The 11862-nt window shown below is 37.3% G+C and overlaps 1 protein-coding gene across 1 annotated transcript in view; it reads right to left on the minus strand.

The window, feature by feature from the left end:
* Positions 1-55: 55 nt before the first annotated feature.
* The window catches only part of GALNT5 (polypeptide N-acetylgalactosaminyltransferase 5), a 44663-nt gene continuing 32856 nt past the window's right edge, over positions 56-11862 (minus strand). Inside the window, exons 8-10 of the mRNA XM_006734851.2 lie at positions 8593-8673; positions 5630-5791; positions 56-2695 (exon numbers count right to left, since the gene is read on the minus strand). Coding sequence (XP_006734914.1) covers positions 2555-2695; positions 5630-5791; positions 8593-8673 — 384 coding nt within the window. The 3' untranslated portion in view covers positions 56-2554. The remainder of the gene's footprint in view (positions 2696-5629; positions 5792-8592; positions 8674-11862) is intronic.

Genomic DNA, 11862 nt, shown 5'->3' on the forward strand with positions numbered 1-11862 from the left:
ATTTTGAGTCTATTTTTGTGTGTGGTGTAAGGAAATGGTCCAGTTTCATTGGGAGGGTGGGGGGATGGGTTAGCCTGGTGATGGGTATTAAAGAGGGCACGTTCTGCATGGAGCACTGGGTGTTATACGCAAACAATGAATCATGGAGCACTACATCAAAAACTAATGATGTAATGTATAGTGATTAACATAACATAATAAAAAAAGCATAAAAAAATAAAGGTAAAAAATAAAAAAGGAGGTAATTAAAAAAATAAAAATAAAAAGTGTTGGTAGATTTCACAATTAGTCAATACTCTGAAGTTTAGGCCTATAAGATTTCCAATTAATGATTAGTTCCTTGCATCTTAGAGTAGTTGAGTAAATATATGGTAAAAGCTCTTTTTAAAATTCTTTCAAGAACAAATATGTCATGCATGAAAACAATCCTTTGCTATATTGACAATATAGATTCCAGTATAGCTTTGTATTATGTCAAGGTGAAGTCAGGAAGAGCATACACTGAACAGACTGTAGAAGATTTTTGTGAAAAACATTCAAATTTCTTTCACTCATATGTCCAAAGGTAAGTGTTTCCAAACCATAATTGTCTTTTTCTGAATAGACTTGACGTATTTTGTGGAAACTGTTTTCGAATAAAAAGAGTCTTCAGACTGGGGGCAAAAAAACCTTTCAACATTTTTGCAGTTACACAAAGAATTGCATGAGGCACTCAGCATATTCAGTTTGGTCAGCAACTCAGTTAGTCCTTTGGCAACTGACTTGTGTTTTATCCCCCATATGGCTCTGTTTTGAAAAGAATTATCTCATTTTCTAGTCATTCTCTTATCTCATCTGCAATGTCAATTATCTGAATAAAACATCTTAAATACGATGCAAATAGGCAGAATTGTTTCCCTTCTGAGTCATAGCTATAGCTCTGCTTTTGTGCAATTAATTGGGAGATAAAATTAAATTTTAAATAGGAAGTCAGAACTAAAGATGCCCAGTTTAACCATCAGCTCAATTGAACAAAGCTTTGTTTTTATATTAACAAGCATATAGCATGGTTTTCCTCCAGAGACCCAATGCCTGCAAAAAGGTTTATGCGTCTCTTTCTTAAGAAAACTGTGAAACAGATTTGTTTAGGTCAGCGGCCTGGGGCAGTGCATTGAGCCCTGTCTCTGGAGATCCAAATTTGAATCCTCATCTCTCACTAACTGGTGTGGGACTCTTAGACAGGTAATATGTTTTCTGGGCATCAATTTTCTTACCAAAAATCAATACAAAGGATGTTAGGATTTCTAGAATCTCTTCTGGTATGCCTAAATACTGACATGCGTAAGGTTAGGAATTCAGTGTGGATTGAAGAACTATTGGACTTTTCCCCAAATTTATCAGTGTAATCATTAGGCCCACATCCACGGCCTTATCTCCCACCCCCACCTCACAGAGGTACCAGACTCCTTTTCTTTTCTGGCCAAGTCTAGGTCAATTTTTTTCTTAACTCTCTTCCAGAGGGTTGCTTACCTCTTTCTCTTCCCCTTTCATTATATTTACTTCATTTTACTTCTACTTTGAAATCTTTTAGAGCTTACTTGTAACTTACTTCATCCCGGTGAATGCTGTTAAATCTAAAGTCATATTTTATATAAATCTTTAATATTTTTCAGTGCTCTATTGCTGCTTTGTTTCAGCTCCTCTTATTTGGTCTTACATTACAGTGTTATTAAGTGTATCTTCAGTGTATTTTTGGTAACTACAGTGCATTGTGACCCAGCCTCTCTTTCTTTGCCTTTTTTTTTTTTTCTTTTTTAATATCCACTTAAATCTAGGAAGTTACTAGCACGACTCTTCTTTTGGCACAAAATGAATTGAAACAATGTCTATATCTAGAACTGAATAAGCATTTGACTTCCTCACTTAAAGTTTTTTTCCACTGACTCAGACTGGGGGAAAAAAAAACAACAAAAAACCAAAAACCATTATGTAATCATCTAGATCAAAGTCTTATCATTGAGGAGTATGATACGATACTGTTAGATGAACAGGCATGTAGCTGGGAGGGACTTCACCAAGATGACAGCTGTGTGTTTCTGAGGCCTTTTTGCTATAGGAACTCAAGTAATTTTTTGAATTAAAAAAAAAAAAAAGCAAATAAAAGAATAGGTTCTCATTGATTATACCTACTTTTGGACCAAAAGAGCTGGTTATTATCAAACTCAGTCATCATGAATATCATTGTACTTCCTCAAGTACTTTTGGCTTCATTTCTTGTATTTCCTGTTATCTGTTTGATTGCATGGGGAAGTTGGCAGGCTGAGGTCCATCCAGCACAGGGCAGGAAGTATGCAATTCAAAAGGCCACCTAGAGCTGAAGATGGACTCCAGTTCAACGTTAGGTTGTTTCCCTGAGCTCACTTTTGGTTTCTCAAATATTGTGGGTTTTTAAATCTCCTATTCAAATGCTCTTAATTTTGAAAATGTAAACTACCATGGAGAAATACAGTCACCACATCCACTGTCATTTTCACAGTGTCTAATGGGTTTACTAGATAAAAGTATTAGTTGTTCTTTAGTCTTCATAATATTTTTCAAATTTCCACTTTTGGTATTGCTTTTCTGGGTCACAAGCAGAGACTTTCAGGATCTTCTGAGAAACATTTCCTTCTAAGCATAACAACTGATGATAGTTCCCAAAAACAATGTGATTCACCTGGAAAGAAAGGGGATCTCGGAATGAGCCACAGAGTGAATTTGACAACCGAAATATAAAGAAATGAAAACTAGTAAAAAAAAAAATAATTATATTTTTGATCCCTTAGGAATTCTTCTGAACTAAACTAACAATGTGAACACAGCCTTTGGACTATATTAAATTTGTCTACATCTCAAACTAACTTCTCTCCTCTTAAAGCTACAAGGCTTTTAAGACTTTTACAACATCTTCAGGGAGGAATTTATTTTCTGATGATGGGTCTGATAACTATATTGTTTAGAGGAAATTATTCCATATGGCATTTACTATATTTGATGGATGATGGCTTTCTAATTGATGGTGATCATGAAAAAACAGCCATCACAAAAAGTGAGTCAGTTAATTTTTTAATTAAGTTCATACCTTAGAATTCAAACTTGGAATACAAAGTGCTAGAAATGATGTATATTTATTTATAAGCTACCCACCATAATATCTGATAGTACGTATTGCCTGATGTCCAGAAAATCCAGATGTAATTAGAAAAAAGTCAAAGGTATTTCAGAGGAGTTCTATTATTGGTTAATATTTACTGAATATCCTAGAAATAATAGCTTGCTCATGGCTTTATAATTTTTTTCACCTATTAATCCTCTCAATTTTTCCATGACTATGACAAAGATAATCTTAATTATATGAATAGTTTTGAAATATTTAAAAAAATACATCAAATAGGGGTGACTTCATAATAGTTTATTTTAAAGATGTTCCTACAAAACCATTGTCATCCTTGTAGGGCTTTGGAAATATAATGTTTGAGTATGCTCAAGGTTTTGTAAAAGAGTTGGCCTTGAGCAAAATCATCCTGGATTATCTACAACATTCTGCCAGTGGATTGTAAAGAGGTAGTTGAATAACTCGTCCCCAACCTAAGGACACTTGATGAAGGGACCAGTGGTGGAGGGTCATTCCATGTCACAGTATCTAGGAGCTACCTATGAAACAATTTCCTCTTAGGTATCTATAATCCACAGCATTTGGGGTGGGCTGGCCTAGAGAATATCTTTTAAATGCAGATTAGAAATGTATAATTTTAACAATTCATTGGTATTCAGGATCAAACTCACTGTTACCCTATTTCCTTCTAGGAAGCTCTCAATTCCTAATGCTAAAGGGAGAGACATGTTCCTGTTATTCAGTCTTTTTCTCCATTTCTTTTTTAAAGACTTAACAAGCCTTGGATGACTCAGGAGGTTTAGTATGAAAATTACCAAAATACTGAAAAAATAAGGAATACTATTGTCAACATATTAATCTCCATGACATCTAGCAGCATGGAAAGGGGAACTTAAGGTAGAAGGCAGCAGTGTGACATGCTACAAATTCATAGGCACAAACAGGATCGGGAAACATCGAATTTTTGCCATCTTAATTAAATTACTCTCTTTACAAATTGGCTTACCACTTATAGGGTCCAAAATTAAGCCTATATAAAAATCAGCTAATGAAGGCTTAAGTTCTCAATGGGGCCAACGCAGTTTATAAATAAGACGTATGTGATTTAAGGGCTGCTTACTCCTAAATATTTTCTCATAGCGTGAATTCTTTTTTCTGGTAACAGATTCATTTCTGGAGATGAAAAATGTGTTCTCATTCTCATCCTTTCTCACCCCTGGCCCCACCTCCAGCTTTCTTTGGCATAAGGTCAAGGAAGCAGAAGGTAATATCTGATAGATGTTTATGGATTTTTCCAACACTATGCAACATAAAATTAGTAACTGGTACACTAGTAATTCCTAATTTTTCTTAATAACTCAGTAATAGTCATTATCACTAAAGAGAAAAAAAAAATGCCCAGAAGAAATTGAAATATAACAGAGAAGATTGAAAGAGAGGAAGATTGGGAACTATGTTGCTCAAGCCCTGATTTTGACCCCAAGTAGGAAGAAAAATGCCATGAAGGGAGTAGTCACTTGTTGTGAAATCAAAAGAAATGGAGGCATTTCAAGGGTGGGGGGAGTGCTTACTTTGGGGACAACCCTGAGCAAAATGATGGTCTTCATATACCCAGTGCATTTTGTGGATCTGGTGATTACTTGCTAGTGAGATAATAGAACATTTAAAAAGGTTGGCCTGAAATTATTTTTGTCACTCCAAGATCTTACACCAAAACTTATGACTTTGTATCTTGTTAAAATAAAATTGGGAAAACCTATCAGGACTTTGAGAGTACATAGGATATAGCAGGTGTGGTCTGATAAATATTAACAACTGGATCTCTAGAAAAACATCCTGGGATTAGGAGCATGGGTTTACAGAAATCCTCCCATCATGGCTGGTTTCAAGCTACCCGGGTGATGTCACTGCACGTGATGTCAGCAGGTGCACGCGACACACTGTCAGCTCCTACAAGCAGCAGGGAGCTGCCTCCAACACCTGTTAAGGCCCAGGTCTCTGGGAACGAGGGGGTGTGTGTGTGAGAAAAAGTCTCCCTTTATGGAAAGGAGGCAGAATGCTGAAAAGCAGAGTCATACTAAAGTGCAAAGCTTGTAGGAAGCCTACTGCTTCTTGCTTTCCCCATACACTCTCCCTAAGGGCTTCTCTGGTGACCAGTGAGAACAAGTTCTAGCCTATAAGCATGATTTTTGGCATTGTTAGTTGACTGAAGCAAATGGCTTACAGAAACAAAGATGCTGATAGCCATATAACCAAAGAAACAGGTGGCTTATATTTAAAATAACAGATTTGAAATAAATTTTGTGAAAGAAAAAAAAGGGCTTGACAATTTGCAAAACTATCCATTTATCTCTCTGTATGAACTATTAACACTGCCTCTTTTGCCACAAACACATTGAAAGCTTCTGAATGAAGACGCGGACAATGAGAGTTTTATGTCCCACTTAATTGGAAGTTGGATTTGCAATAAAGAAGAGGTACACATAGTTTGCTTACCAGTTCTGGATGGAAGACTGATGTTGATTTATGCAGCCATCTTAGCCCTTTGTTTCTGTTATCACAAGGGTGCAGCCTCAGAGCCCCCGTATCAGGGACGGGAGCTAAGCACCACTCTCCATGTTTAATAAGTCTTAGCCAGGTGTAATTAAATTGTTGAAGCTGTCGGGAAATGAACAAGGAGAAGGTCACTTCAGGCAGCAAACACAGGTAGGGGCTTTGCCAAACACTTTCGTTAGCAGTGGTTAAGTATATAGGCACTTTGAGCAAATGTTTTGTACCCAAATCCTGGTATTGCCACTTTCAATTCTGACAGCATGGGCATATTATTACCATATCTAATTTCATTTTTATCATTTTTAAGTTGGATAGCAATAGGGTATATCTCAGAGAGTTGAGGTAATGACTGTTAAGTGTTTAGCACACAGCAAGCCCTCAATAAATGTGAGTTGCAGTAATAAAAATTACTGAGTACAGTTAGTATATGTCTACAAATAGAGGTCATTTCAGGTGTTCTGAATCCCAGACAAGCCTGGTGCTTGAAGTAGTGGAACATTCAAACCATCCGTAGCCATTAGGGCTATAAGGAGATCCAAATCACAGTCCTAAATTACTTTGGTGGAAATTATTATGCTTCTTTGTTTAAGACTATCCAGATTACCAGACTCCTAGAGGCGTTGTAGGAAAGGTTAAAAAAATCTTTCTTAAGGCTAAAAAACGTTTCTATTGTAAGAAAGGTTAAAAATCTTTCTATGCTGATAGCAGAAAGAATCATCAGGTTCTGCTTTACTAGCATCCCCTAGTTCATAAGAACTACTCTTGGAGAAGTCCAGTTTGGGGGAGTTGCCAATGTCTAAATCAGGCAACGGAACCATGTTTTCAGTTTTTATAAGTATTTTATCCAGTTATTTACACCCTGGTACTACCTGCCTGGTCAATTTATTCTAAGTCTGTGGGTCTGTGGGAAGTTTGTTGTTTTGCACCAACGTGAACATAAAAAAAAAAAAAAAAAAGACTGCTGGTAAAATTTATCTAAATGCTTTTACCTAGTGAATAATTTGTAATGTAATTGAGATTTAACTTAAGTTATCAAGTATGTCATTGAGTTAGACCTCACCACTCAAAGGGTAGTCTCTGGACCAACATCAGCATCACCTGGGAGCTAGTTGGAACAGCCTGAATCTCAGCCTACCATGAACCTCTTGAATCAGAAATCTGTACTGTAACAAACTTTCCAGGTGATTTGTGTGCACATTAAAATTTGAGAAGCGTGGTCTTATGTCATAATATAAGGAAGTTATGTGGCTACTAAGAGAAGCTAGACATTACCTTTAAAAGGGACATCTCAGCTGGTTGAAAGGTTAATAGCTAAGGGGACTTTTTAGGTAAAGTGAAGGATAAGGCTTGGTGGTTCAATCCTCGGGCTTTGTTCCTTTTGAGCTTTTTTTGGATGAATGCTAAAAACTGGCTTGGTATTAAGCTTCGTTAATTCTGCCAAAATAAGTTACCTCCCTCCAAGTCCCTTTACTTTTTATTATTCAAACAAACTACAAGCTTAAAATGAGTAACAAGACAACAAGGGAGATGGGGTTTGTGGAAAGCAGGGGCTGCATATTCATACTTTCGCCTCCCAGCATCCCCCTGAGAGACTCAATGGTTATCCAGACCACAACTTGGGTCTTCAGATAAAATACTGGTTAATCAGGCACAGAAAAGCACGAGAAGAATGAGTCTTGAAGGGCTGAATGAAATAATACTTTACTTTCATATAATTTGGACTACTTGTAGTTTTATTTTGTAATTTATGACTTTATTTCCTCTTTGAATTGTTAATATGAGTTGTATCTTTCAAATGATTTTTGACACTTTTCTCGTCCCTCTGCCTCCTTTCTTTCCTAGTTAAGAAAGAGCTCCCTCAGCCTCAAGTTTACAATCCATAGCTGAATTATAGCAACAGAGGACAAAAATGTCTTTTCAGCTTTGAATTAAGAGGTAGAGAGGAGATGTGCTCAGAAATAGAAGCAATATCTCTAAGTCAAAGCAAACAGGTAAGCCGAGGGAAGCCTAGATTCTCCATCACAAAATAATTTCTTTACCAAAGAATGATCTACAACTTTAGGACGCTGAGTTTTACTCATGGATCGATGTTTTTATGAGTTTTATTTGTCATTGAAACCAATAATATATGCACAGAATGAGAATTGGTGGGGAACATTCGCTGAAGAGGGAGGTACCATCACCCACAACTCACCTCCAGCTCTGCAGAGTCCCTGCTCTGTTCTCCCTGGCCCTCCTTCCTCCCCTAACCATTGTGCTCTGAGTTTGTCAGAGATTTGCTGAAGGGTTTTCCACCATGGATCATGGATTATGTAATTTGCATTATTCCCTCAATATGTAGGAGAATGGGGGAGAGGGGACTGAATCAGAATAAAATGTCTCCCTTAGATTATTTAAAAATATGCTCTGCCTTTATTTCCTCTGTTATTTTATCTTTAGATGTAATTTTTTATTTTTTCACATTTTTTGTCTTTATTATTATAACAGTGAACATCTGCAGAGCACTGAGTGTTAAATATTGTTCTACATGCTTCATCTGTATGACATAATTTGATCCTCAAACCTGATTTAGGGGTAGGTGCTGTTATAACTGCTATTTACCTAAAGGTTAAAGGATTTGCAAAGGTAACACACTTGAAAGTGACAGAGCCAGAACTGGGTCCCTGGTAGGTGGACTTCAGTACTCATAGTTTTACTCCCTTGGTCACTAACTTTACATTTAGCGGCAGGCTGTCTTAACACCAACCTTATGATCATGTAAAAATTTATACATTAATTATTGTTTGTACAGCAAAAATAAAGTTTTCAAGTCAGTGGTAAATGTGCCATACTCTGCACTTCTCAGGTACACCTGTGCAATCTATCAACCGTGTCTATGATGAGAGAGGAAACCCAGCCTGGCGTACCTTGCTGCTCGCATCACAGTCTTCCAAAGTGGCTATGGTGTTTTCAATGGAAATGCATTTGCCCAAGGCCACATTAATAAGCTAGGGAACAAAATATAAAATATGCATTAAGAAAAAAAATATTTTAAAGTAGAACAAGACATTCAGAAAGCACAGACTATAAAACTATAATAAGGTTAAAAGATAGTTAAGTTGATAGCTTAGCATTACTTAGCGCTATACGATTTTATTGGTTGCTATCTCTAACAGAGACATAATGTAATCTTGCTAAAGTACAGCTTCAATCTGTCAATTTAGGCCTATGATTCAGCCACAGAGCCAACAAACAGAAGCTTTTAATTAACCCTTGCCTGGAATGCTGAATAGGAAATGAGCAAAAGGTAGCATGAAAAGTAGTTATTTTCTTGTCTCAAGTTTTTCTGATGCATACATTAAAAGTCAATGCATAGACTTGCAATTTAATCAAACCAACAGTTACAGGCTCTGTTCCCTGGCTGACCCCTTCAAGCTATTTCACTGCTTAGGCACTGAATCATAGATAAATTGAGTCCTTCAAAGAACAGCAGATTCCAGCTGATTCTCTGTCAGAATCTTCCTAATGACTCAGGCAAGCTACAATTCATTACAGGAAAGTCATGAAAGCTAATACAGAGCCAAACTTAAAGGCACTATCTGGCAGGCCCCCAGGTTTTTAATGGATTTGCAGGGTCAAATATGGAGGCAGCTTTCTATAAGTCACTATTTAATGCAGAAAAATGTTGATTCCCTTGCCCCCTTTGACACCTTGGGCAAGGCTAACGAGCTGGTGAGTTAATAGTGCAATTTAGACTTCTTAGATTTCTAGAAGAGCTGTGTAGAGTCAAGTCTACACTCAGGAAAGCCTTCTGAGCTGGGAGGTGGTGAAGTCTTTGTTGGCAAGGTCACTATTTATGCCCCATCCTGCTCTGTGGTACCCAACACAGAGCTCTAACTCTGGGGTATTGTAAGATACAGCTGTGTAGCTCAGAGCTGTAAGCCTTCATAACAGGGTGCTCACTTTTACATGCATAGCTTAGCTTGCAAGAAAGTCAGGGGCATCTTCAGGGACCAGAAACTGAAACAAAACAAAGCCCTTTAGCAAGTGGGAAAATTGCAAATACTGGTAGGCAAGGGACCAAGATTGTGAGGACAGGAGAAAAAATATGAGTGAGCGAGAGAGTTGGAACTGCAGTCTTCCACATAAAGATGGACGACTAAAGAAGTAGACCGTCAGCAGAACAGTGTCCCAGGAAAAACAATTACCCCGTACATAGCACAGGGAGACAACAGGGAAACTAGAGTCTCCCTTGGGAATCTGAACCTTACATGGATCTTCATTTGGGTTTGAGATGCAAGTTTATACTGCTTCCATTGGATAGGAACTTTGACAGACATAAAAATAGTACCAGGTTGAGGGCGCCTGGGTGGCTCAGTTGGTTAAGCGCCTGCCTTTGACTCAGGTCATGATCCCGGGGTCCTGGGATCCAGCCCCACATCTGCTCAATTCCAAGCCCCACAGCAAAGGGCTCATGCTCAGCAGGGAGTCTGCTTCTCCCTCTCCCTCTCCTTCTGCCCCCCTCACCCCACTCCCACCTCACTCGTGCCCTCTCTCAAATAAATAAATAAAATCTTAGAAAAAAAATAGTACCAGGTTGGTTACTTCTGGGGTGGCTGTCATGTAAAACAACTCTAGAAGGACAGAATTTCCATCAGAAATCTTCAAAGAAAACTCTATTCACAATGTAGAGTGACAAATATGGGAGGAGACAATCCACCATTAGGAAATGGAGCAGTCAGGACGCACAGAAGGAATCCACTTTAGAGAAGCGATTTAATAGAAATGCATGAAAGAAGGATAATCCTGGAGATTAAAGAAAGGAAATGTGCTCCAATTGCTCTCTGGATTTTAACAGAGATAAGTATAAACTTCTGTATTTGTGGATTACTCAGAAAATATTCTGTCTTCCCACGCATTTGGAAAACTGGCTTCAGTGCAGCCAAAGAGGTTGTACAGCTCCAGAACCTCGCAGAACCTCCAGTACGTTAATGTTTAGCTCTCTGCTGTAAGAGGGAGTGAAGCATGAGTGTCTGCCAAATACATTTGGCCCTGGGATCCTATTTTTGGCAGCACAACTAACACTGCCCAGAGCAGTGTAGGGAACTCCTGGTTTAACCGATTTTTTTGTATTTATTTTGTACAGTCCCTTCTGCCAAGCATGGAAAAGCATTAGATGGAAGGAGAAAATTTTTCTTTCCCTTGCTTTCCGCTCCCCTGCTTTCTCTGAAGATTTGTTTTCCTTCCTCCCTATCAGAAATTTCTGGAGAAACTGCTTTTCTTCACATAGAAATGATTTATGAAGTCCTGAGGAGTTGTTTTTCTTTATCTCATTATGAATGGTTTTAAAAATGGAATTCTCATTTTATTTTCAAGGAATTGTATTTATGCTTTTATTGTAAACCATTTCAATCTTTTTTAAAAAATCAGGCAGTCTATACATTTTAAATTACCCATTTTGAATTATTTCACTTTCCAATTTAGGAGGTGGAGTTCCCCATGTTCATCACAGAATTACTAAACATTGGGCTACAGGCTATTCGCTAAGCATCTAATCCAATATAAAGACACATTATTAGTGAGGTTCTTTCATTCATTAAATATTTTTGGTTCAAAAAGATAGGATATGTTCTCATAAAAAAAGAAAAGGAAACAAAAAAATCTTGCGTTGGATTTAAATTAAATCCTAATAGGATTGAAAGAAGGGAAAATGTGGAGCAAATAACAAAAAGTTGTAGAGTTTATTTTCTTGGGACTTTTCAAAACTGTGTGTCCGAAATAATGGTCGCGTTAATCTTAGTCTGAAATGTCTGGAAAAAGATCTTTTTTTAAAACTGGTAATAATGCTCCCTACTGGTTATTTAAGAAGGGAGCAAATGATACCTTGATTATAATTTGTCTAAGGAAAGCAACAAATAGAATTTAAAAGATCATTTAAAAATATTTTCTGCATTTTAATATATTATAGCTCAGGCATCAGCAGAAGGCTGTTACAGGAGAGCTCTTTAGAAATTTCATGGGAACTCATATACAAGTTAACCTCACAGGGGAAGCAAAAGGTAGTTTTTTAGTTCCCTCTGGTGGTTAAAGTTCAGTAATGCTCTTGCTGAGATCCTGTGTTAGGAAAAAAAATTACTATGCTGAGAATTTCTTTTTTTTCTTAATCAGGAGTTAAAATTAAAATATATATATATATA

Source organism: Leptonychotes weddellii, chromosome 3 (genome assembly GCF_054177405.1).
Source record: "Leptonychotes weddellii isolate Sample4059 chromosome 3, ASM5417740v2, whole genome shotgun sequence".
Lineage (NCBI taxonomy): Eukaryota > Metazoa > Chordata > Mammalia > Carnivora > Phocidae > Leptonychotes > Leptonychotes weddellii.